This window comes from Dermochelys coriacea, chromosome 8 (genome assembly GCF_009764565.3).
Source record: "Dermochelys coriacea isolate rDerCor1 chromosome 8, rDerCor1.pri.v4, whole genome shotgun sequence".
NCBI lineage: Eukaryota > Metazoa > Chordata > Testudines > Dermochelyidae > Dermochelys > Dermochelys coriacea.
Window position 1 is genome coordinate 14,001,895 of NC_050075.1, and position 26,892 is coordinate 14,028,786.

General features: G+C 41.6%; 1 protein-coding gene across 4 annotated transcripts in view; it reads left to right on the top strand.

Annotated features, from left to right (window-relative positions):
- FSTL4 (follistatin like 4) overlaps positions 1 to 26,892 on the top strand; it is a 493,379-nt gene that overhangs the window by 408,040 nt on the left and 58,447 nt on the right. For all 4 annotated transcript variants that reach the window (XM_043490835.1, XM_038414976.2, XM_038414979.2 and 1 more), the window contains one exon: positions 14,922 to 15,088. In XM_043490835.1, coding sequence (XP_043346770.1) covers positions 14,922 to 15,088 — 167 coding nt within the window. The remainder of the gene's footprint in view (positions 1 to 14,921; positions 15,089 to 26,892) is intronic.

The window sequence follows — 26,892 nt, forward strand, 5'->3', positions numbered from 1 at the left end:
AATGAATGATCTCTTCCTGCATACACTTAATATTTTCCTTCTGATTAGTAACATGGATGGAAGGATAGGATTTTACAATAGAAAATGTTATGCTTATTCCTTTAACAGAAAAGGCAACCTAGCTTTCAAAAAATGTGTGTACAGAATGTTTGCTTGGTTAAACTTTAATATAATTGATATCAACAAATGTACATACTATGTGAATAACTGGAGAGTTATTTAAATTTAAATTTAAATGGTAAAATATGGGTTTAAAGGAATTTGTATATGATTAAGAAAGCATATAAATATCTAAGTAGTCATTCAAACCCAGATCCCCAAAGAAAGATTTATGTGCGAGTTAGATTCTTCAATGTCCTTTTAAATGAATGGTCCCTTCTGGCCTGAAAATCTCTGACTCTAACATCCATTGAAGCTAATGGGGATATGTGTTGAGGGACCTCTCATCACCTTTGTTGTGATTCTTCTTCACTTTCCTCTTTTACTGCTCTTCTAGATATACATGTTCACTAGCTGGAATATTGTTAATCTGCCCAATAAGCATAAAAATCAGGAACATGGAAATATGGGACTTGTCATACTGTCTCAGACTGTGGTCCAGCTTGTCCAGTATCCTGTCTCTGACAGTGGGCAGCACCAGCTGTTTCAGAGGAAGGTGCAAAAACCCCATAGTAGGCAGATATGGGATAATCTGCCCCATGAAAGCTCATCTGAATCCCTCATAGGTAGAATTTGATTTAAACTCTTAAGCATGAGGATTGTATCCCTTTCAAGACTCTTTGATTGTACTAACTTCTATAACTCTGATTATTTTTGTTGTCCTTATAATTGACTTTAATACACATCACGATGGATGGGCAAGTGGGGTTCATATATTAGGTCAGTTACTAAAGAACAGTTAAATGGGGTTTTAATGTTTAGTTTCTTTTTTTTTTAATTCCCTCATTCTCGTATTTTGTTTTATCTAAAATACATTATCATCTGGACTGTGAAGAATTGTCCAAACTTGATTGGCGTGAGAGAGGGAGTTGTCTTCTCTAAGAATAACAATAAGTAGAATCACTTCAGTAAAATGGTGATTGTGTTCCCACTCATATTTTGAATTCCAGATCAGGATACATTTTATATTTTCAGTACAAGATTAGAAAGCTATCTGAGAGAGTCATAGCTCGTGGACTTCATGAGTAATGACAGAAAAGGTTTAAGGTACTAAATTCTTTCATATCTCTAGAAATATGGTTATGCCTTTTTATGATTCTGAAAACAGCATTACTAATTTAATGGAGGATTTACAATAAAATACTCCTTGAGGTAGCATACCCAAGGTACTGAGGATTTATAAATTACATTAATAATTTGAATTATTGCAGTTACAATATAAAGCTGAGGTGTGTATATTTTCACTTGGCTATAGAAATCATTTTATTATATATATTAATTCAGCTTACAAGCCTTATCTCAATACTGCATTGCTGCATTTTCTTTCCATAGAAATCAAACTCTGAAAATGTATTGTTGCAATAAAATAGATAGTGGTTGATCGCTACTAAAGGACTTGATTCTCCCTGGCTGCCAGAAGGGTGGGGAAAATAACCCATAATGCCAGATGGGGCAGCTAAACCAAAGAGGGGAATTTTGCTGGGGGAGGGTCATAGTGTTCGAACTGCTGTCCCCCTCAAGGATTTCTCTAAAAGAAAACATAAGAGCCCCACCGGTAGAGGCTGCCTCAGGGATGCACTGATTTAGTGTAGATATTCTAGCCAGATATCCTCTCAGTTAGTGGCACCTACTTTTGAGTATATAGTGGCTTACTGAGGTCCCTTCCCCCCACCTCCAGTTAGAACAGGGATTATGGATGCTCAGTACTCTTTTGATTTTCCATAAGGCAGCTTTCTGGCAAATCCTGGTTTCAGCTCATCCTTTACCTGATATTGATGGAGGGGGAAAAAGAAAACAAAACAGACCCCTGGTGATGTTCAGTAGTAAGGCTGGTTTTTCTGTGTTTCCAGACTGTTATTCAGGAAATGTTTTGTTTGTTTTTGTTTGATGAATGATACTCTATTGACTCTGGACATGTCTACAGCTGAGAAGGTAATAAAACACCTCTAAATAAGATTGATTTGTTGACCCTCAACAACCTGCAGAACCTGTGACAGCAAGGCCATGTTCCTTGCAATATATATTGTTAAAGTGTCTATTCCACAGCTTTATGAAGCCAGGCTGTCAAGGTTCCTTACCCACTCTGAACTCTAGGGTACAGATGTGGGGACCTGCATGAAAACCCCCTAAGCTTATTTTTACCAGCTTACGTTAAAACTTCCCCAAGGTACAAACTATTTTACCTTTTGCCCTTGGACTTTATTGCTGCCACCACCAAACGTCTAACAAATATATAACAGGGAAAGAGCCCGCTTGGAAACGTCTTTCCCCCGAAAATCCTCCCCAAATCCTATATCCCCTTTCCTGGGGAAGGCTTGATAAAAATCCTCACCAATTTGCATAGGTGACACAGACCCAAACCCTTGGATCTTAAGAACAATGAAAAAGCAATCAGGTTCTTAAAAGAAGAATTTTAATTGAAGAAAAAGTAAAAGAATCACCTCGGTAAAATCAGGGTGGTAAATACCTTATAGGGTAATCCGATTCAAAACATAGAGAATCCCTCTAGGCAAAACCTTAAGTTACAAAAAGACACAAAAACAGGAATATCCATTCCATTCAGCACAGCTTATTTTCTCAGCCATTTAAACAAAATAGAATCTAACGCATATCTAGCTAGATTACTTGCTAAGTTCTAAGACTCCATTCCTGTTCTGTTCCCAGCAAAAGCAACACACAGATAGAGAGAACCTTTGTTTCTCCCCCCATCCGGCTTTGAAAGTATCTTGTCTCCTCATTGGTCATTTTGGTCAGGTGTCAGCGAGGTTATCCTAGCTTCTTAACCCTTTACAGGTGAAAGGGTTTTTCCTCTGGCCAGGAGGGATTTTAAAGGTGTTTACCCTTCCCTTTATATTTATGAAACATGCAAATAATTTTTAACAAAAAACAGATCATGTGTGAAAGTTTTCTCAACACTGTTACATGGTCTGTCCAGGGGGGCTGGAAACAAAACCAAATATATCTTCCAAATACCCTAGATATTATGTCAGTTATAGTTATTATCTCTAGAACACATCATGCATATACACATAGGAATCTGTCCTTGGTTATCTTCTCCTCTTCCTCTACATTGTCTAATTAGATAACCACATCTTCTCTCAGCATCTCACCCAATGTCTCTCTAGGCAGTAGATTCATCCTTTTTCCACCTGTCCTTTTCCTCTTCTTCAGTCTCATGTTTACAATTACCCTCAGACAGCTCTTCCTAGTCAGACATCCCACTGCCATTCTAAAGTCCATGAGCCAAATTCAGCCCAGATGTAAGTAAGGGCCATTTTTTTCCTTGGGTAACTCTGTTGAAACAGAGACTAATTCCACTGAAGTCATGTGAAAATGAAAAATCATGTTAAAAGGCTTACTATAATTTTCAGCATCTCCTGCTCCTCCCCCAGTTAATGTTTTTGTTTTCTTGGGTTAGTATTCCCTTCTGACAGTAGCTATTAAACTGAGCCTTGTTCAGACAGAGAAGACCAGATCCTGCTCCCACTGAAATCAATGGCAAAATGTTCCTGGCATTCCGTGGTGCTGTATTAGGTCCTAAGGTAGTGAACAGACTTTATTAGTGAAGTATTCAGCTTCTAAAACAAATTGCAGGTACTGGTGAAGTACATAGATGGATAACTTTGTGTCCCATGAAGTACATGTTAAACTCCCCCAGGACAGGAGTAACAATGCCATACATCTGTGGGCTGTACAACCCATTGTTCCATCTCCACCCCAAAACACATGGGTTTGTTCAAGCTCATTCTGAGATTTTGGGTGAAGGTTTATATTTGATTCATATCTCATGGGAAACAGTTCATCCATCCCTATGTTAAGGTGAGAATTAAGTTTTCACCCATCTGATCTTAATTAAGAACACTTATAGGATAAAAATTATTTTGTCCTTTAAGCAGAGCTTAAGCAATAAAGTGGATCGTTTCATTTTTCCAAGCACTGAAAAAGGTATCTGTGAACAAATGTAACAATGATGAAAGGTAACAATTTATTTACAGGGTTTAAACTGAAAAGATCTAATTAAAGATACAAAGTATTTTTAAAAAATAGAATCAACTTCTGTATAGACTGTCATATGAGAAAAGGAGGGCTGGCAACCACATTTACTATGTAAATTATGTCTAAACCATGCTAAACCAATGAGTTTTGCTCTATAGATGCTCATTCCAGGTTGCTCCCTATAATGACCTCAATTATACATGTCTTCATTGTGAAATTATGATTGCCTTTGGCAGGCTGCAGGTGACAGGAGAGGAAAGATTTCCATGATAAAACAGCACAAGAAGTAATACCTGCTCACATTAGCATGCATACCTTGCTGTGTAAGTCAATACAACTCCTGTTTAACAATCTAAGAAATAAAATAAGAAAGAGGAGAAGGGATAGGGAAAAATGTGAAAAGTTATCTTGATATTAATAATAATAAATAACTTAGCATATTTTAGAAATATGTCAGAGTGGGATCTGTATTTTCAAGGAATTCTTTATGTCTTACAAGTGGAGTGTGAGTGCACAAAGACACCGAGTGCTGAGCTACATTGGGTCCTCCCACAGTAAAGCATATTTTATAGTAATTTGGGGATTTGTTTTGCCCTTCTCCTGATGTTGCCAGTACTAACAATTTTATCACAAGCCTCATGGTGTTTGCATTGCTGTAGAAAAAAGCTTGAAAATCGGATCCAACCGCCCCCTCTTCCCTCTCCTCCTCCCCAAAAAGGCTCAAAAACCAGAAGGCAAATAAAACCTCTTTGTTATGTATTGTTTATATAAAATCTCATGATATTTAAACCAGTCTTGTGATTTTGGCAGACCAGACTCATGGTTTTTCAATGCTTGGAGTTGGTAATACTGTACAGTTGACTTCTAAAAGCCACTCCATACCATTTCTGAAAAATTAACCTACTCCAGCAAACAAGCAGTTTTTGGAAGCTTGGAACCAGATTTAAAAGTCTGGACCATATTCACAAACAACTGGGAAGGAAACAGGAACCTGAAAACCACTGAGCCAGTATTTTTTTTTTTAAAAGCACTCATGGAATTTTTTAAAAATGTTTGTTCTGATATATCAATAATTAAAGCAGTTGTGGATTTTTCTCTAACAATACTAAACATCTAGAATATCACTGTCTCCTAACTATAGTATTTTAGAAATGGATCCACACTGTATATTTTGGTTTATTCTGGTAAAGAAAAAAATTATCTTCCTTTTTAATGTATTGATCTGTTAAGGTACCCAGTACATTTCCAAACCTACATCTATTCAAATCCAATCCAATAGCTCATCAGGTTTTATTAGTTAGTACTAAAGGGAAGTCTAAAGTAATGACGGCCTATCTCTGCTGCATTGTGTTGCCCGCAATGGATCCTAGACTTGCATTACTCAGTGAAGCAAGTTTGGGTGTCAACTGGCAGGTCATCCTATCACAACATCCTATCTTGTATGTAGGCTGAATTTTCAATCTGTTCTTTTTACAACAATGCAATTGTTGCTGAGTTTTGTTGTTGTTGTTTTTTTAATGCCTGTGACTTAAGTAGACATAAACCCTTCTCCACAACTATTAAATCTTTTTACCTCCTTTTTGTGCCAATTATCCTTATTTCTTACAGCCTTTTAGAGAGATTATTACATCTCTGCAAAGAAGAGTGGTGAAACTCACTGGTTATGTGTTGAAAGTGCCCAGATTCCCTAGAATGCACAGGAGTTTCACTCAAAACCATGCAAATAGAAATCAGCATGCTTAACACAGTTCAAAATGATTATATGCAACAATCCTACTCTTGCTCTGAATACAAGTTACCCAATTAAAAGAAAAGGCAAGTCAAAATTAATCTGCAGTGAATTAAGAGAGAACAGAAACCAATTTTAGAGGGCAAACAGACCCTTCATCTGCTTTTTGCGGTATTACAATGAGGGCCGGATTAACTTTTTGTGGGCCTGGTGCCAAACATATTTGTGGGGTCCCCTGGGGAATGATTGTAAAAGGGGCTGGGAGCAAAAGCACAATGGGGCGGGAGCTAGGGTTGGTCCCTGGAGCAAGGGAGGGGCCGGGGTAAACTGCAAGCGCAGCAGGGCTGGGGAGGGGGTCAACAGAATCTCCCCCTCCCGCCCCTGCCCACATACAGCGGCTACCTACCTGGTTCGAGCCCATTCTCTTCCTCTCTCTCTCTCTGCACTGAGCTGCCCCACTCCCGCAGCAGCAGGACAGGTTCTCTTCCAGCCCTCTCGGGTGGGTGTTGGGAGTGGGAGGAGCGGAGGCTAATGTGATTACTCCTGTAACTGGACTTTTAGTTTCCAGTCAGCACTGCTAACCGGACACTCAGCTCCCGTTTTCTACTGGAGTTTCCAATGTAAAATTGGAGACCTGGCAACAGGGCTGTCAGAAAAGCCGGGTGGGGAGGGGGGGAAGCAATCATTTTTAAAAGTGAGAGGGCTAAGCCTTAAGTAGGCGGGGGGGGGGCTAGGGAGTGGAGAGGAGCTAGTGGGCAGGGTCATGTCTGCTGTACTGCCCAGGTAGGTTGGAGACTGTGTGGATCAGCTGACACAGTATCCCCAGCCCAGATGACTCGACAACCAGTGGTGGATTTAGAGTTAGTAGGGCCCCCTGGCCCTGTGCTCAGCTTCATTTTTGGGGCCCCTCCTTGGGACCCAGACAAGAAAAAGAACATTCTCTCCTATCTCCCCGCTGACCCCGTTTTTCTTTCTTTCTTTCTTTCTTTCTTTCTTTCTTTCTTTCTCCTCCTCCTATAAGTAATAGCAAGTAAATGAAAATAAAGTGAGGTACCTTGATTGTTCTTGTAGTCTAACTTATTTTTCCACAGACCACTTGAAAATCATGGAGGGTCTCATCGGACCATATAATCATAGAATATCAGGGTTGGAAGAGACCTCAGGAAGTCATCTAGTCCAACCCCCTGCTCAAAGCAGGACCAATCCCCACTTTTTGCCCAGATCCCTAAATGGCCCCCTCAGGGATTGAACTCACAACCCTGGGTTTAGCAGGCCAATGCTCAAACCACTGAGCTATCCCTCCCGGCAAGTATGACCATTTAATCATCTTTCCAAATATTGTAATAAAACCTTTGGGGTGCAGGGTCTGGCCAGGACTTAGGGTGCAGGAAGGGTCTCAGAGATGGGGCAGGATGTTGGGGTGTGGAGCGCTTACCTGGGGCAGCTCCTGTTTGGTGCGATGGGTGCAGGTGGGAATGGAGGGGGCATTCAGGAGCCCCCGTTTGGTGCTCAGAATGGGGGTGGGGATATGGAGGGGTGCAGGAGTCAGGGCCATGGGGTGTGCGGGCGGGCTGGTTATATGTATGGGTTGCAGGAATCAGGGTGGGGAGGTGTGAGGGGGGGTGCATGGATCAGGGCAGGGGGCTGGGGCAGTGGTGAGCTGGCGCTGGTTCCTACCGGTTTGCTAGAACAGGTTGTTAAATTTAGAAGCCCTTTTAGAACCAGTTGTTCCATGAGGGACAACCGGTTCTAAAAGGGCTTCTAAATCTAACCGGCCAAAAGTGGCGCCTTAGGCGCCAATTCCATGGGTGCCCCAGGGCTGGAGCGCCCAAGGGGAAAATTTGGTGGGTGCAGAGCTAGGCTCCCCGCCCCACCCCCGGCCCCAGCTCACCTCCGCTCCGCCTCCTCCCCTGAACGCGCCGCCCTGCTCTGCTTCTCCGCCCCTCCCCCCCCGGCTTCCCGCGAATCAGCTGTTCGCGCGGGAAGCCGGGGCAGGCTGAGAAGCAGGTGGCGGCTTCGCACTCAGGCCCAGGGAGGCGGAGGTGAACTGGGGTGTGAGGAGAGCTGCCCGCGCTGCAGCAGGTAACCCCGGGGGCGCAGGGGAACCCTCGGCCTGAGTGTGAAGCCGCCACCTGCTTCTCAGCCCTCCCAGGCTTCCCGCCGAACAGCTGATTCGCGGGAAGCCGGGGGCGGGAGCGGAGAAGAAGAGCTGGGCAGCGCGTTCAGGGGAGGGGGCAGAGCAGAGGTGAGCTGGGGCCAGGGGTGGGGTGGGGAGCTGACGGTGGGTGCTCTGCACCCACCAAATTTTCCCTGTGGGTACTCCAACCCTGGAGCACCTACAGAGTCAGCACCTAAGACACCACTTTTGATGTGTTCAGTGGGGGGAGCAGCCGCTCCCTCTACTCCCCCCAGCTACACTACCCCGCCCCTAGGAGCCAGAGGGACCTGCCAGATGCTTCCTGGAGCTGCCCCAGGTAAGCACCTCCGGGACTCCCCACCTCGCCCCCCGGCAAGTCCCTCTGGCTCTAAAGGGTGGGGTGGGCACCCAATACGGTGGCCCACGAGACCCTCCTGCCCAGTTCTGGGGGCAGTCAGGGGACGGGGTGGATGGGGCAGGGTCCTGCGGGGGGGACGCCAAGTAACGTGGGGGGTTGGATGGGGCAGGAGTCCCGGGGGGGCGGGGGTGGGCAACGACCCCCTCATGGGGTGAGGAGGGATCAGTTGTAAAGATTTTGGCAGCTCATCACTGCCTACAGGAGGCGGGAGGGGCAGAGAAGAGCAGGTTGGGCCCCCTTTGGACCGTGGGCCTGGCGCCATGGTAAATCCGGTACTGACATATGTTCCTATCTTTTTAAGTCTTTCTTTTCCATGACAGTTGTGTGAAAGACCCACAAATAACATGGGAAACTCACTATTGCCCTGTTCCAACAAAGCTAAGTTAAGCACATGTTTAACTTTGGGAATATGAGTTGTCCTGTGGACACGAATACCCACTGGGACTACTCTCTTTCTTAAAGTTAATTGTCAACTTCAGCGCTTTGCTGAATCAGGGCCTAAACAGGGGATACAGTAAAACTGAGTATACTCAAAGTATTGTCAAATATACAAAATCAACAAACAAACAAATGGCAATTTTTCTCTCGACTCCTTTTGTTGCTTGTAAGCACAATAGCTAAAAACAAATACATTAACACAGAAGTGTGTTTTTTAAGTTGACTATGTCCATTTAACATAGGGTTGCATCTGAATAAACATGGTTGTATAAGCATATCTTGGATAATGATAAAGATCTTTGGTAAAGCAATGATTAAAGGCATGATAAATAATTATAACTGTTTTAATGTAAAAGTATTTAGAACTTAATGTGCTACTAACCGCGTGCTCTCGAACATACTCAGTGAGAAAACAAAAATTGATTGTGTTTTTGTTTTTCAATTGATCTGTACTTATTATGCATTGTAATCTCAAAGTGACCTCATGGATATTATTTCACTAAAGTCTGGCAACTATTAAGTTTTTTTCTTTACTAGAAGTAGATCTGTTTTCCACTAGTGCACTTCTAACATGCAAAACTAAAGCCTGTTTGGCTATAATTTGCAAAGACATCTAATTTTTATTGCAGTAAATCACTCAAACAAAATCGTGCTGAAGAGGGTGTTGATAGGTTTTAGGAGTGTTTTGTAGAATTTAATGCAGTGTGAGAAACAGTGCATGAGATTAAGGAAAAAATGTAACAAGAAATAAAACCCAATTCTCTAGTGAATGATCCTCTATTTCATTTATCTTTAAAGGAAGATGGTCCTGATTAGCTGGACTGCATGCTACATATTATATTAATTAACTGTTGTTATCCTGTCAAGTACATTCAGAATGCATAAAAAGGAACTCTGTACTTTATTCAAAAACAGCTACAATACTAAAACATGTAACCAGCGTGCATACACAGGTCAGAAAGTAAGGAAATTATGTTAGATCAGAGGTAGGCAAATTACGGCCCACGGGACCCTCCTGCCTGGCCCCTGAGCTCCTCAGCCCCTCTCCTGCTGTTCCCCCTCCTCCGCAGCCTCAGCTCACTGCACGGCCCGCGCAATGCTCTGGGTGGCTGCGCAGCTGCAGAGCCGTGGCCTGACCCGGTGCTCTGTGCTGTGCGGTGGCGTGGCTGGCTCCAGCCGGGCGGCATGGCCGCCTGTCCCAGTGCTCTGGGCGGCGTGGCTGTAGCGCCACCAGCCACCGGTGCTCCAGGCAGCACGATGAGAGGGGCAGGGAGCAGAGGGGGTTGGATAGAGGGCAGGGGAGTTTGGGGTGGTGGTCAGGGGGCGGAAATGTGGATAGGGGGCTGAGTGGCCAGAGGGCAGGGGTCCCGGGGGGCAGTCAGGAAGGAGGGGGGGTTGGATGGGTGATGGGGGCCATGGGCTCCAGGGGGCAGCCAGGGGACAGGGAGAAGGGGTGGTTGACTGGGGCAGGGGTCCCAGGAGGGCAGTAAGGAATGAGAAGAGGGGTTGGATGGGGCAGGGGGCAGTCAGGGGCAGGAGGCCCGGGGGCAGTCAGGGGACAGGGAGCAGGGGGAGTGGATGAGACAGGAGTCCCGGGGGAGGGGCGTGAGGGGATGGGGGTGTTGGATAAGGCAGGAGTCCCAGGGGGCCGTCAGGGGGCAAGAAGCGGGGGGGGGGAGGTCTGGCCATGCCTGGCTGTTTGGGGAGGCACATCCTCCCCAACCGGCTTTCCATACAATTTCGGAAACCCGACGTGGCCCTCAGGCCAAAAGGTTTGCCCGCTCCTGTGATAGAATATGGTGTTATAATTAGTAACCGTGGCTACATATTGCACAGCCCTAAGATGAATACACCAATTGGAGTTTTCCGAGAACAAGGACAAAAGGATTTTAGAAGCAATGTGATCCAGTGGGTAGGGAACTCATCTGAACTCGGACTCAGGAGGTCTATTCCCAGCTCTGCCACTGACCTATTGTGTGACATTGGGCAAGTCACTTCACCTGCCTGTGCCTCTGTTTCCCCTCTTACTCTTTGTCTCTCCTGTCTATGTAGATGGTAACCTGCTTGGGGGCAGGAACGTGGTTGTGATTTCCCCTACTGGTGAAAATCTTTATAAGGAATACCTTTTGCACTGCTTGTATTAAAGATACAATGTTCTCCTTTACTTTGACTTATACCATATGCAATGTGCTAAATTAAAAGGAAGACAACATCTATCGTTGCAACCTATGCATGAACATAAACAATATTTTCCATGTCTTTTAATTTCTTTTGACTTTTTCATTTGCATTGGCTCCTTTTGAGTAATTAACTTGGTGACTTTTCTGGTTTAGTGGGTTTTCTCCCTCTGGTAGCATTGGGAAGACTAAAAGGATTTACTTCATATGCTCCCACTGTTTGTCAATCTATCAAATGATTGCAAACATTTGTGTGCAAAGGCCTGTCAGGTGGCTGGTATGTGGCATGAAACAATCATCAGCATCAAAGTAGACAGCTAGCTCAGAAAAGATGACTGCTACATCCTTCTTGTCCATATTCCCCCCAACTAAGTCAGAAGGTATTTAGTGCCTAGTGTGCTGCAAAGTGTGTCCACTGCTGGAGGTCTTAGGCTGATTCAGGACTGTAAAAAATCAATATAACATTCCATGTGCAGTGTGCAAGAGATCAGACCTTCTTCCACTTCATATTCCTAGGGCTACTTTAGAAAGAGCACAAATTGTAGGCAAGAAAGACTAGCTATAAAAATTATATTAGGCTGAATTATTATTGTTGTTTGCATTATGGTAGTGCCTAGAGACCTCAATGAGGGTCAGGGCCTCATTGTGCTAGGCTCTGTACCGATACATAGTAAGCAAACAATAAATAAGAACAGGTAGCAGCCGTGTTAGTCTGTATTCTCAAAAAGAAAAGGAGGACTTGTGGCACCTTAGAGACTAACAAATTTATTTGAGCATAAGCTTTCGTGAGCTGCAGCTCACTTCATCAGATGCATTTGGTGGAAAATACAGTGGGGAGATTGATATACACACACAGAGAACATGAAACAATGGGTTTTATCATAAACACTGTAAGGAGAGTGATCACTTAAGATGAGCCATCACCAGCAGCGGGGGGGGGGGGCGGGAAGGGGGGAGGAGGAAAACCTTTCATGGTGACAAGCAAGGTAGGCCATTTCCAGCAGTTAACAAGAACATCTGAGGAACAGTGGGGGGTGAAGTGGGGGGGAGAAATAACATGGGGAAATAGTTTTACTTTGTGTAATGACTCATCCATTCCCAGTCTCTATTCAAGCCTAAGTTAATTGTATCCAGTTTGCAAATTAATTCCAATTCAGTAGTCTCTCGTTGGAGTCTGTTTTTGAAGTTTTTTTGTTGAAGGATAGCCACCCTCAGGTCTGTAATCGAGTGACCGGAGAGATTGAAGTGTTCTCCGACTGATTTTTGAATGTTATAATTCTTGATGTTTGATTTGTGTCCATTTATTCTTTTACATAGAGACTGTCCAGTTTGACCAATGTACATGGCAGAGTAGTAGTCACCTACTACAGGACAGGCCCAACAAAGAAAAGAACAGAACGCCACTAGCCATCACCTTCAGCCCCCAACTAAAACCATTCCAACGCATCATCAAGGATCTACAACCTATCCTGAAGGGCGACCCATCACTCTCACAGATCTTGGGAGACAGGCCAGTCCTTGCTTACAGACAGCCCCACAACCTGAAGCAAATACTCACCAGCAACCACACACCACACAACAGAACCACTAACCCAGGAACCTATCCTTGCAACAAAGCCCGTTGCCAACTCTGTCCACATATCTATTCAGGGGACACCATCATAGGGCCTAATCACATCAGCCACACTATCAGAGGCTCGTTCACCTGCGCATCTACCAATGTGATATATGCCATCATGGGCCAGCAATGCCCCTCTGCCATGTACATTGGTCAAACTGGACAGTCTATACGTAAAAGAATAAATGGACACAAATCAGACGTCAAGAATTATAACATTCAAAAACCAATTGGAGAACACTTCAATCTCTCTGGTCACTCGATTACAGACCTAAGGATGGCTATCCTTCAACAAAAAAGCTTCAAAAACAGACTCCAACGAGAGACTGCTGAATTGGAATTAATTTGCAAACTGGATACAATTAACTTAGGCTTGAATAGAGACTGGGAATGGATGAGTCATTACACAAAGTAAAACTATTTCCCCATGTTATTTCTCCCCCTCCCCACCCCACCCCCCACTGTTTCTCAGATGTTCTTGTTAACTGCTGGAAATAGCCTACCTTGCTTGTCACCATGAAAGGTTTTCCTCCCTCCCCCCCCCCCCCGCTGCTGGTGATGGCTCATCTTAAGTGATCACTCTCCTTACAGTGTGTATGATAAAACCCATTGTTTCATGTTCTCTGTGTGTGTATATCAATCTCCCCACTGTATTTTCCACCAAATGCGTCCAATGAAGTAAGCTGTAGCTCATGAAAGCTTATGCTCAAATAAATTTGTTAGTCTCTAAGGTGCTACAAGTACTCCTTTTCTTTTTGCGAATACAGACTAACAGGGCTACTACTCTGAAACCAGTCCCTAATCAGAGTTTCTGACAAAAGCTAATCAGCCCTAACATACACAAAGGATGAAGTGGGTGTTTTCCTGCTATTATCTTCCTTGCAAATTCCAGTTTGTCTGGAACCACAGCCACTGTGGCTGTAATATTGTTGCTGTTTTTTTCATGGCCACTCAGCTGCCCAGTGACAGGCCCATGTCATACGTCTGGTGTACCCATTTAAACTGTCTCACTTAAAGCATCCCCATCGCTATCAAAATGAAAAAAAGTACTTAATGTTTCCATATTTCTGAAATTGTCTCCAGAGAAGTGACAGATTTAAGGGGGAAGTGCTATTATCTGAATCAAATTCCAGTTCTGATAACTCTCGTTACTTAATCATGATGAGACTCCTGCTGTTTCTTCACAAGTTTTTATTTCCATAATGTCAGTGTTTGTGCTTAAAATAAAAATCTTGTTTTGCTGTTTCCCTCATGGCAGCTGCCTTTCAGTTAGCATTATACAGCAACTATTAAGCAATAGAAACCCACAGGCACAGAAGATGTCTGGATTCCATAGATGTAGGGGCTCTCTAAATCAATGCACTGCTGTCTTGTTTGTTCTGCAGCCAGAGACTAAAGCAATATTGCACCACAAATGGTGTTGAATTTTCCACATTATCTTAATGGGTTATTAACTTGAAAGCCTAGTTTTGAGCATTTAAATGCGACATAGCTTCACAGATTTTTCTTGTTGGAGCCTTGTGAATAGGGACAAGGGGGAAAAAACCATCTTAGGAGAGAGAAAATTGTGCCGTTTTGGTGGCATTGCAGCTTGATTGCTCTGCTGCTTGCTATCTGCATTGGCAGTAATTCTGACATCAAATGTCTTACCTATACAAAAATCTTTATAACCATTAGCCAGGAAAACAGTATGACATTCTTTGGATTTAAAGAAATATTAGAGGTGCCTAGAGCCTGAACTAGACATGTATTTTAGATGTAGGTGAAAATCAATTAAAATTTTAAATTTAAAATATAGGAAAGATGTTGCAATTTCTTAATAGAGGAAAAAAGTGCTACATAATGCCACGTAATATTTGACAAATGTTGATTTTTTTTTATCACTGGTAGCTTCCATATTTTACTTTAAAAATTCAAAGCAGATAGATTTACTCAAAAATGCAGTTACAATATTTTGTTGATTCAGTATATGTAATTTTAATTCTGCTTCTTCATGGAGGAAATGAGCACGTCTGATATCACTGCTCTTCTTTAATTAACAAGGAAGCTGCCTGACATCCAAAGAGCATGAGCTAGTTATAATAGAAGATTTCATTGCAATGTATCCTATTTTGCTTTGTTGCTTAGGCTGGTCCTTTTTACTGTGTATATCTTTGTCAAAGCTGAAATCTTCCCAAAGAATCAGTGGGAAAATACTGGCTTTGTTTTGGTATTGATAATTTCTCCCTTTTCCCCCTCCCTTTTTCCAGAGGTGGTTCAACTCACTCTTCCGGAGGAACAGAAGGTTAGCATTACCACAGTAACAGTTGGACTGAGCGCTGTATTGACCTGTGCCATCCATGGAACCCTTAGGCCCCCAATTATTTGGAAACGCAATGGAATCATACTGAACTTCTTAGATTTGGAAGATATCAACGTAAGTTTTGAGTTGTGATTTTAATTTGCTTTCTAGTGGATTGCGTATGACTGTTCATTTAAAAGATGATACCTTTAAGTGATCTGTTTTATTACAATGGAATATTGGAAGATGGGTATTTTGTTCAGTATGGACTATGACTAGGGAGGAAAAGGAAACTGAGGCAGACAAAATAAACAGTGGGAGCATGGATAACATAGTACAATAACACCTACCACCAACATTTCATCCCTCATGATTCATGACAGTCCAATGAGACCGAGGGCCAATGGGTGCCAATCCTAAAAATCATGGGCAGACTGGCTACATAAGCCATGAATCTTCCAGCCATCTTATTCCCAGTGAGAAGAGACATATTTATCCATCATGAGGAACCACAAGTCTGTAGCTGACAGAAATCTCTCCTATACATCCAGTCAAATAATATACATTTTAATCCCCTTTTCTCCCACTCTCCACTTATATTTTGGGATGATCAGGGCTAAACCTTTCATGAGCTGCTGGTTGGTTGTTGGGAAGTTTGAAGTTTCAGCTCATTCTATAGGGCATGGCAATGCCCATCCAGGAAGCGTATCTATTAACTCATCCTACTACCCTATGTTGATGCCTAATTATGAATATGTGGGCTAGCTGCTTTCTTTCTTTGTGCTTTTTTACATTAACTTGGCGAGTTATGGACTATATTAAAGACAATACTTGAATAATGATAAAAGCTTATTCATTTCATTAATAACATTTCATTTTAGAGAGGATGGGAAATAGTGTACAGAAAATATGGTGCCTATTTCTTTTCTCTTAGCATTAAAATAGCAGTACATCAGATTTTAATTACAGAACAATATTAGTTGATTTATATTTTCGTTCAGCTCTTGTTAATTTTAATATTTATTAATTTAGTTTAAAAGCTGGTATATACAGTATTATATCCCACTAAATTGTTGTGGAATCTGGATTGCTGAAATGTAGAGAAGCCATTGTTTTGTTGTCTGCATTAAAAAATGAAAACTACAAAGTGCAAGATATAAGTGAACACTGCACTTTTGTATTGCATTTTTCTTTGCCATTGTATGAAAATGTTGTTCATGTGTGTGTGCATGCATCCTAGATGCGGAGAACCTGTATGCCTAAAGACTATTTTATTGCAAGCACAAATTGGCTATGTTCACCTTTCTAAACATTCTGTTCTTTCCATCAAAGCAAGTGCTACCCTTTTCAAGTGTAATTCGTGTTGCCATCTGGAACATGACATTGAAATGCAACTTGAAACCAGCAACATATTGCTATAATATTAACATAGGAATGTAGAGGAACGTTAATGAAGACAGGCAGGGTAGCAAAGCTAGCCAGAAGCTAGTATACCTGACCTGATTTCTTATAAATATCCTTCAACAGTCTGATGTGAATAACCACTTTTGGGTCATTGGCATTACAATCGCCTGGAATCTTGCCAAGATACTAAGTGCAGAATTGTGGCTTTCAAAATTATAGCAGAAAAGTGACATAACAAAATGCATTGTGTGGTTTTGTTAATAAATAACTGTGTGTTTACTATTTGGTACAAATAATCTTCTGGAATTAGACTCTTTCTGGTCACAGACTAGGCTCGTTATCTGTAGTTCGTGAAGGCGGCATATCTCACCAAAATGTTTAGTTTAGCTAATCATAAGTCAGTCAGCATCATGTTAATCAGGAGTCCAGGAACAGACTTTTTTCACTAGATTCACTATAATTTCACTGTAATTTTCACTAGATATGGGCTGAGAAAACTATTTTAGGATTAGGTTTAAGACAGGATTTGGTGGTCAAGCTCAACGTTAAACTAGGGCTAGGGCTCAGGTTTAACTGCTTTGAATCTTCACACTCAAGAGTAGGTTCTTACAAGATTTCAAACAAAAATCGGGGAAATCCATGAGATCAAGTGTTCTTAGGAGATACTGTCCACATCCATACTGAAGGCCCCTTTTGTGACCTGGAACCAAAACCAAACTCCAGGAATTTAAATTCCAACACAGCCTTAAATTAGAAGGTGCTTGGTTTGAGGTTTCAGATCAAATCTAACTTTTGTTATATTAATTAGAATTTTTAAGGGAAAACTTTCAAAACCAAGAACACTTTAATTCCTTTTTAAATCACATAAATTTAGCATTAGGACAAGTAGACTCCTGGTTTACATGATTTTCAACTGTGCCTGGTATTGGTGAGTTGATTATAAACAAGACTTGTCTTTGAACGTTAAGAGGAAATATGTCCTAACGCATAAATGGGATAATTTATGCACAATCTCATCACTCCTTTGACTAGTACTCACTTTGGACCTGAAACAATCTCAGTCAATCATTCACATTTTAAACTTGTCTCTGCTCTCAGTTATTCATGCTGGCTAGGCCTCTTCCTAAGGGGATATCACTGGAAAGTTTATCAAAATGGCACTTGCAAAGACTTATATGGAGGAGAAGCAATATCTGTTTTTTCATTTTAATGTTTCACATTACAGTTTACTGTCTTTTTCATCTTGTCATCTAACACGTTACTACAGTAAACAGCTTTTACAGCTATTAAACACCTTGACATCTTTTCCTTTAACTAATCTCCAAAGACTTTTACTACTATTTACACTCCACTGGCATCTGTATTATTCCTTCTTGTTATTAGTGATGTCACACAATAGGTTTTTTAATTATGATCTTTCACCTCCAGCCCTTTATCAGAATAATCTAAAGGACTCTGTGGATACACATACATCATCTAGTAAGCGGGGAGAGGCTGTGTGTTTCAAGTATTGCTCAGGAGGAGGAGATTTGAGGGATAAATACAGTGGTTGCCACTAGAAAGTTATCATTTACCACTAGATTGTTACCTCTCAGTAACTATGGTCTAAGTGTAGGGAATATCTGCGGAAACTGACTGCATGTCTCACGCCCTCCCTAAACATCATTAAATCAGCGCCCTCTGAGTGGGGGAATCTCATGTCCATACAATTGTCTTTCTCAACCCACTCTTCAAGTATGGAACTGGGATGTGAATATGTGAAGCAGCAGTGAGTCAGTGCTGCTCAGCTCTGAAAATGAGGCACGAGTCTCTGCAGGTAATTCCAGAATTAAGCAACGCTTCCTTTGCTCATGAGTGCCGTGGACCAAAAACATGGTATACTGGCATTGACACCATTTCCCAAGGTCATTCCGTTTTGTCACAATCTCACAACATTGCATCCCATGCAACATGAAGTTGCATTTGAGATGATGATGTTGCATCTTGGTATGTATGCATAGGCATTTCTTGGATGATTGAGCACATGGGACTGGAAAGGCTAGCAATTTTTGCCATTCAGGTTTGCAATGTGGGTGTCAACTTTTTCAGAGATTTGTCTACCATTGCTCCAGTTGGATGTGGGCTACATTAGATAATTTAAAGGTTGACTGTGATGCTTTGCAGTGCACAGGAACAAATCCGCACAGACACACCCCTGGAGCCCCGACCTGGGGTATTCTATCTGCTACCCAAGATCCATAAACCTGGAAATCCTGGACGCCCCATCATCTCAGGCATTGGCACCCTGACAGCAGGATTGTCTGGCTATGTAGACTCCCTCCTCAGGCCCTTCGTTACCAGCACTCCCAGCTATCTTCGAGACACCACCGATTTCCTGAGGAAACTACAGTCCATTGGTGATCTTCCTAAAAACACCATCCTAGCCACTATGGATGTAGAAGCCCTCTACACCAACATTCCACACAAAGATGGACTACAAGCCGTCAGGAACAGTATCCCCGATACTGTCACGGCTAACCTGGTGGCAGAACTTTGTGACTTTGTCCTGACCCATAACTATTTCACATTTGGGGACAATGTATACCTTCAAATCAGCGGCACCGCGATGGGTACCCGCATGGCCCCACAGTATGCCAACATTTTTATGGCTGACTTAGAACAACGCTTCCTCAGCTCTCGTCCCCTAATGCCCCTACTCTACTTGCGCTACATGGATGACATCTTCATAATCTGGACCCATGGAAAAGAAGCTCTTGAGGAATTCCACCATGATTTCAACAATTTCCATCCCACCATCAACCTCAGCCTGGACCAGTCCACACAAGAGATCCACTTCCTGGACACTACGGTGCTAATAAGCGATGGTCACATAAACACCACCCTATATCAGAAACCTACTGACCGCTATTCCTACCTACGTGCCTCTAGCTTTCATCCAGATCATACCACTCGATCCATTGTCTACAGCCAAGCTCTACGATATAACCGCATTTGCTCCAACCCCTCAGACAGAGACAAATACCTACAAGATCTCTATCATGCATTCTTACAACTACAATACCCACCTGCTGAAGTGAAGAAACAGATTGACAGAGCCAGAAGAGTCCCCAGAAGTCACCTACTACAGGACAGGCCCAACAAAGACAATAACAGAACGCCACTAGCCATCACCTTCAGCCCCCAACTAAAACCTCTCCAACGCATCATCAAGGATCTACAACCTATCCTGAAGGATGACCCATCGCTCTCTCAGATCTTGGGAGACAGACCAGTCCTTGCTTACAGACAGCCCCCCAATCTGAAGCTAATACTCACCAGCAACCACACACCACACAACAGAACCACTAACCCAGGAACCTATCCTTGCAACAAAGCCCGTTGCCAACTCTGTCCACATATCTATTCAGGGGATACCATCATAGGGCCTAATCACATCAGCCACACTATCAGAGGCTCGTTCACCTGCGCATCTACCAATGTGATATATGCCATCATGGGCCAGCAATGCCCCTCTGCCATGTACATTGGCCAAACTGGACAGTCTCTACGTAAAAGAATGAATGGACACAAATCAGACGTCAAGAATTATAACATTCAAAAACCAGTTGGAGAACACTTCAATCTCTCTGGTCACTCGATCACAGACCTAAGAGTGGCTATACTTCAACAAAAAAGCTTCAAAAACAGACTCCAACGAGAGACTGCTGAATTGGAATTAATTTGCAAACTGGATACAATTAACTTAGGCTTGAATAGAGACTGGGAATGGATGAGTCATTACGCAAAGTAAAACTATTTCCCCATGGTATTTCTCCCTCCCACCCCACCCCCCACTGTTCCTCTGATATTCTTGTTAACTGCTGGAATTAGCCTACCTTGCTTGTCACCATGAAAGGTTTTCCTCCTCCCCCCCCCCCCCCCCCGCTGTTGGTGATGGCTTATCTTAAGTGATCACTCTCCTTACAGTGTGTATGATAAACCCATTGTTTCATGTTCTCTGTGTGTGTGTATATAAATCTCTCCTCTGTTTTTTCCACCAAATGCATCCGATGAAGTGAGCTTAGCTCACGAAAGCTTATGCTCTAATAAATTTGTTAGTCTCTAAGGTGCCACAAGTACTCCTTTTCTTTTTGCGAATACAGACTAACACGGCTGCTACTCTGAATCTTGTGAGTACTGAAATTCACATTATTCAGTGTTCTATTTAAAGGCATTGGGGGAAAGAAAGGAAAGACAGTATGCTTCTTAATATACTTGAAGTCAGTTAATTTAATTACTTCAATTTTTTCTTTTAGTATGCCTCAAGCAGAAACTCAATTGCATTTCTGCTTTTCACAATAAGGTTAGAAATTTGGCTAATTGGAAGTGCAGCAGGAGATTAATTGTACCTTTTTAACTTCAGGGAAATCCTCCCTGCTTCTGGCACAGTTGCAATCACACACAAACCTACTGGATCTTCATGCACTCAGAAAAACCCACATATTATACTTCAATTAGACTCTCCCTCCTCTAAATGCTAATAGTTATTCAGGGAACCAGATCAAAATATAAACCCGACCATGAGTGGTAATCAGAATCCTTCCAGCAAAGCCGTGGCACAGAACTAGGAATACTCTATGAGTAAGTGATTTAGCTGTGTTTTACTGCTCTGTTCAGTCTCTTGATAAATGTACTGTGAGAAGACAGAAATATGATCTAAATTAAAATAGGAATTGACAAAGATGGACAACAAAAGAGTGGATTAATCCTGAATTTACACAGACACTAAAACTAGAAGATTAAAAAAACCTTGTTATTTATATGCCTTTTTTCTTTATAATATTTTTAAGACATTTTGATTGGCAACAAAATATTTATCACTTTTCACTGCTTATTTAAGGAGAAGCTTTCATGAGTAACACAATAACAATTTGTCTTGTATGATCTATGAAGAGCTCTGTTAATGAATTCAGTCACATAGCTATTACAAAATGCCATCCTAATGGCACATGTAATTAAATGTTTTTTTCCCCTTGAAAACATTTAGGATTGCCTTACACACCAAAATAATATTTAATCATAAGGAGAACCTTTGTTACTATGAAGTAGAAGCCACATCAATTTTCTTAAAATGAAAATTTATTTTTTATATTTGTCCCTTAGTTGAGATGTAGATGCTTTAGATAGTGATAACAGGTTATCTAATTATAAAGAGTTAAATGATGAAATTTTTTTCTTTCTAAAGTGTATCATTTTGCTCTCCAAGAACAATTAGAGCATTTTTTTGCTGATATATTAAATTGGGAAACCACTCCTAAGTCCAAAATATAATAAATCAAATTATAGATCCCACTGTATTTATAATATCTGCAGAGCTGTTTCATATTGGTCTGTGTAAAGAACTGGCACATAGAATGTTTTTAAACTCATATGTTTCAGCAGAGATGTTGGAATTTATCTAAATTCATAAAATAACTGAGTGCCTCCTCCAGAAATATGGAAAGAACAGATACGCAAACAATTGGGCTTACAATTTACATAACAAATGGACTGCAGAATCCAAGAAAGCAAGAACTTCTTGGCTTACCAAGTATCACATGATAGCTAATACATAAATTCATCTCTGCCTTCCATTAACATTTCACATTAATTTGTACAGTTTCCGTTTAAATCCCCATTAGGTCATTAGTCCAAAAATAGGGGTTTTTTTTATTACACATCATTAAGATATAGGTTTGATGCTGATGCTGGATAGAATGAAATTTACGTGCTATCTAAAGATTTGATTAGTGACAATTGCAAACCCCAAAAGCCAATTGCTTCCTTGTTGAAGACACACCAGGGAATTAAATGCATGGAAGCAGGAGTACTTAGTAGCTAGTTTATGGCTCATCTTTCCATTTGTTTGATGAAAAATCAATAATTTCCCTTATAAAATGTGCTCCCAGGAGTTAACAAAATGCAGTATGTAGTTTGTTTACTTCTGTAGCTTGTGTGTGTCAATTAGTTTATCTTGTGACAAGCACAGTAGGGCTAAATTCTCCATTGTGTCCCCAGTTTTTCCCTTTTATAGAACTGTCCACTAGCAGTTCTACACATTCACTCTAGCATTATGCTTTTTTATTTTTATTATTGGAATTTTTCTTAAAAAAAACAAACCTTCATTCAACACTTCACTCTTTTTTGATTTTCTTACCCTGAACATTTGTGAGATTATGCGGCTATTATATAAATTGATGGCACTCTCTCATCTGGAGTACTATGTGCGGTACTGGTCACCTCATTTCAGAACAGAGGTTACTGAATATGAGCCGGTTGAGACCCCAGGATGAGGAATATAATGGAAAATAACTCTCATGTGAAGAGAGGTTAAAAGATTGGGATTGTTTACCTTAGAAAGGAGCCAAATAAGAAATATCAAATAAGTGCACTTTCTAAGTTGTCTTCAGCAGTAGCCCCATATAGAGTGCACTGCAGTAGTTTAAACTTCCTCAAGAATGTTATCAGTCTGGGAATTTTTGGATTCCTGCTCACTACTGGAGTGCCAGTTACCACTGTAGTTGTTATGAAGTCTGGATCAGAGAGGAAAGTCTTCAATCTCTTGGCCAGGCAAAGTGAAAAAATACTTCCAGTCACTGCTGCTAAGTGGAGATCCAGTAGCTATTGAGGATCCAAGAGACCCCCAAAACTGAGAAGCCCCTTCACAAACGGAAGGCATCATTCTCAAAAGAGGAAACAATTCTTTGTTTCCCCTTTACCACCAGCATCACGTCCATCTTGTCTGAGTTGAACTGCAGCCAGCTCACTGGTTAGTCATTTACAAAATAGCTCTTCAAAGATCCAATGTGTGAACCTTCAGACCAGCCTCCTTGAAAAACAGATATTAGAATAGCTACAGTGTTCCTTGGTCAAACAGTTCATGTTGAGAAAACCCTGAAGTCTCAAAGACTTTTAGATACAATGTTATTTTTATGTACCATGTATTAAATAACTGATCTTTTCTCCAAACTTTCTTCAGCTCTCATACCTTTCACTACAATTTTGAGAACAGAAGAATATATTATTTTCACCTACAATAAGGCACCTAAATCCGCAATTTGGCACATAAATAAGTGGCCTGATTTTTACATGGCCCCACAGCTGCAATGGGAGTCAGTGGGCTCAGCACCTCTGAAAATCAGGACATTTTTAGGTGCTTAAATATATGCCCAGTTTTAGTCACCCAGTTTTAAAAATGATGGTCAGTGTTTGCACATAATGATTCAATCATGAAATGGTACAGTACTTCGCCTCAGAAACTCAAGACACTTCCGATTACATGCTGCCATGTGATATGACTACCGCAGGCTATCATGCTCATCAGCTGTGCATATGGTTTAATAATAATCCCATGTAAAGAAACATCCATTCTGAGCAAAGCACAGCACTGAACAGATTAAAAAATAGTCAGTCACACTGCCAGCAAAACCAGCCAAAAGAAATCACATTTCCACTGCTTCACAACAAAGTAAAAAGTTCTTACCCTCTTGATGAAAACAAAAAAGGCAAGCTTTTGCAGATTGAAAACCACCCATTAGCTACTGTCATGCTGTCTGGAGTGATTCACGACCGTGAGTGCCAACCTCAGGGCAAACTGTCAAGAATCAGGGCAGAGACCTCAATCTGGTTGTATGTTCTATAATTAGATTTTACCAACCTAGTAACAAATGTGAACTTCTGAAGCACTATAACAGTCTTACCGTGGAGTCACAGACACTCTCGTTGGGCATTCCAGTCTATCTTGCCACAGGCAAGCTCAACTTAGTGACACTTGGTTGTTATACACCAAAGATCTCAAAATACTCGGGTTGCTCCCAGTCCTAAGAGACCAGTCACGTACCCCAGGTCAATTTCTACTTTAGATCTCTCACCAAAGACAATGCTTATAGCCAGTCCTGTAATAGGCTAACTACAGAGTTATTAACTGGGAAAGAGTTATTACAAAATTAAAGCAGTAAGCATATATACATAAATGAGTTTCAGTTTATGGTTTTACAAGGTGACAGACTTGTAGTCCTCTGTCAGCTCTGAATGTCTTTAAGGGCTAAATAGGGTGACCAGATAGCAAGTGAAAAATCGGGCCGGGGGTAATAGGCCCTTATATAAGACAAAGCCTCAAATATCCCTATAAAGTTGGGACATCTGGTCACACTAGGGCTAACCATGTTGATCCTGGGGGTCTGTGCTTCTGTTTTGTAGCTCCAGCCCTTTGAGAGACCAAACAGTAAAAGACAGATGAAAATTTTTTTTGTCAGCTATTTTTATTTCCTTCTTTCAGAATTCAAGCTGATGGGACAAGCCCTTTTGCATGTATCCTCTCCATCTGTGTATTGTGATGTCCCACAAAGGCTCATTTAGTTTTGATAGGCTTCTTGATGGTTGGAAGAAGATCCCTCCTGACTCTGTTCACAGTTTCAGAGCAAACATTTTTACAGTCATAAAGCAAAAACTTAAATATTACTTTATAGCATGTGATAAAGTTAGTATAAGTGAGATTAATACATTCATTAATTTACAAGGATTTCATAAAGTCTAAACACATTGTTATAAGTATAATAGCCATCTTAACTGTACTAACACATACATCAGGGATGGGGAACCTTTTTTCTATCACGGGCCATAGACTCACAGAAAAAATCTATCGCGGGCCACACACAAGTAAAAAGCAACTTAATTTGGGGGTGGGGTAGTTTGAGAGAGAAAGAGAAATATAAAATGTTGAACTCATCCACCTGGGGGGGAATCTTGGGGCTTCCCCCCATGGCAGGGAAAGTGGCACTCGCAGCTCCAGCCCCATGGCGGGGGAGGGCGCAGAGGCTTGGGCTTCCTTCCTGCAGCAGGGCAAGCCAGCTCTCATGGCTCCAGCCCCGTGTGGGGGCGCCGATACTTGCCGCGGGCCGGACGAAATTAAGCAATGGGCCAGATCCGGCCCACAGGCCGCAAGTTCCCCACCCTGACATACGTGAAACAGACTGGTTTCCAGCAATTAATTTGTTAGTGCTTGGCAAGAGCTGGCACCTGGTCTCCCAGCATTCCAGCTACAGAAAACTCTTTCCTCTGCCAGAACAGCAAACTACTGAGTCGGACAAATTCCCAATTTTACCTGGGTTCAGATTTTCTTCATTTTCATCTTCTAAACAGCAGAAGCCAATCATATTTTTTGATGAATTGGTCACTATTTTTTGTGAACTGACTAAAGGAAAGTTAAAAAATAAATTAATTGCAACATCTCATACATCTGTGGACTTCTCACCAAGAGCACAATCCAACTGCAGTTAATGGAGTTATTTCCATGGACTTTACTGGAAGTTTGATTGGATTCCCAAGAGTCAATACGATTTTGTCTGAATTAAGACTGCAAGTTGAGTCCTGAGAGGGCAGATCCTGAAAACTATCTGGAGTTACAGTTTGTACCTTTTGCAGATGAAATGTTCAATATTTAAGGAACTTGTATTGACTTTGTAGGTTCTGGTTTTGTATGTGTCCAAAAAACCCATATTTAGGGACTACCCTTGCATCAGTCCCCACAGGAGTTTTGTGCATCACTACAGTTGTGTACCCACTACTCAGTCTGAATCTTAAGCAATACTTCACACAACATGGCTATTCTCTGCTGCACTGTACCCAAGTTGGTGTACTGGTATATATTAGGCTAAAAGGGGCCAGAGTGAGAGCAGTAATTGCAGATCTGCAGTAGGCATGGGCAGGCCTCCTTATGGCAAAACCTGGATTCCTTGTTACAAGTTCACAGGAACTGCTCCCCATGTACCTAGTTGCTCACACTCTGTTGCTGGAGTAACTAAAGATACGCACTTGAGTCAGCTGCTGATGACAGTGATGGGAAATCATATTTCAGATACGTGTCTTCTCCTCCCACATCCATGCATATCCCTCTATTTTGCAAGATCCATTCCCCATACACATCCACCTTATTTTGGCTGATTCTGGATCCAATCCATAGACCTCTTAGGATGTATATAATAAATCTGCTCTTAAAAATCCATCTTAAATGTGTGATTTTGAAATCCATTCTAGAATTAACAGCCCAAGTGATAATTAAGTTAAACTTCATATAGGAGCAGGCTGTATGAAGGAGGAATAGTCCTGTTTGTTCTTAAAGTAGTTTCCATTGTTAACTAATAAAAAGGTCACATGTGAGTAACTCTTCTGAACACCCTCGCTGATGGAACAGAGGCTATTAAAATGATTAAGCTCTCATGCAGACTTAGATTATACAGTAATCAAGTGATGTGAGGAAATTATGGGATGTTGTACAGTTTGAGAGAACCTCTTTTCTTTAAAGTCAAAGATTAAGAAATTGCAATTGGTCATACAATACCTAGCAAGTGAATTAGGTCCTTCTAGGCCCTGGATGATGAAGGTTAAATGCTAAATTGATATTTATGATGTTTTCAAGATACATAATCTCTTGTACTGGCATCATAATAAGATTCCCAGATCTTGTATCTATTTGGTGCCTTCAATGGAATTTTCTTTTCTGGTTCAGAGGCTAAAAT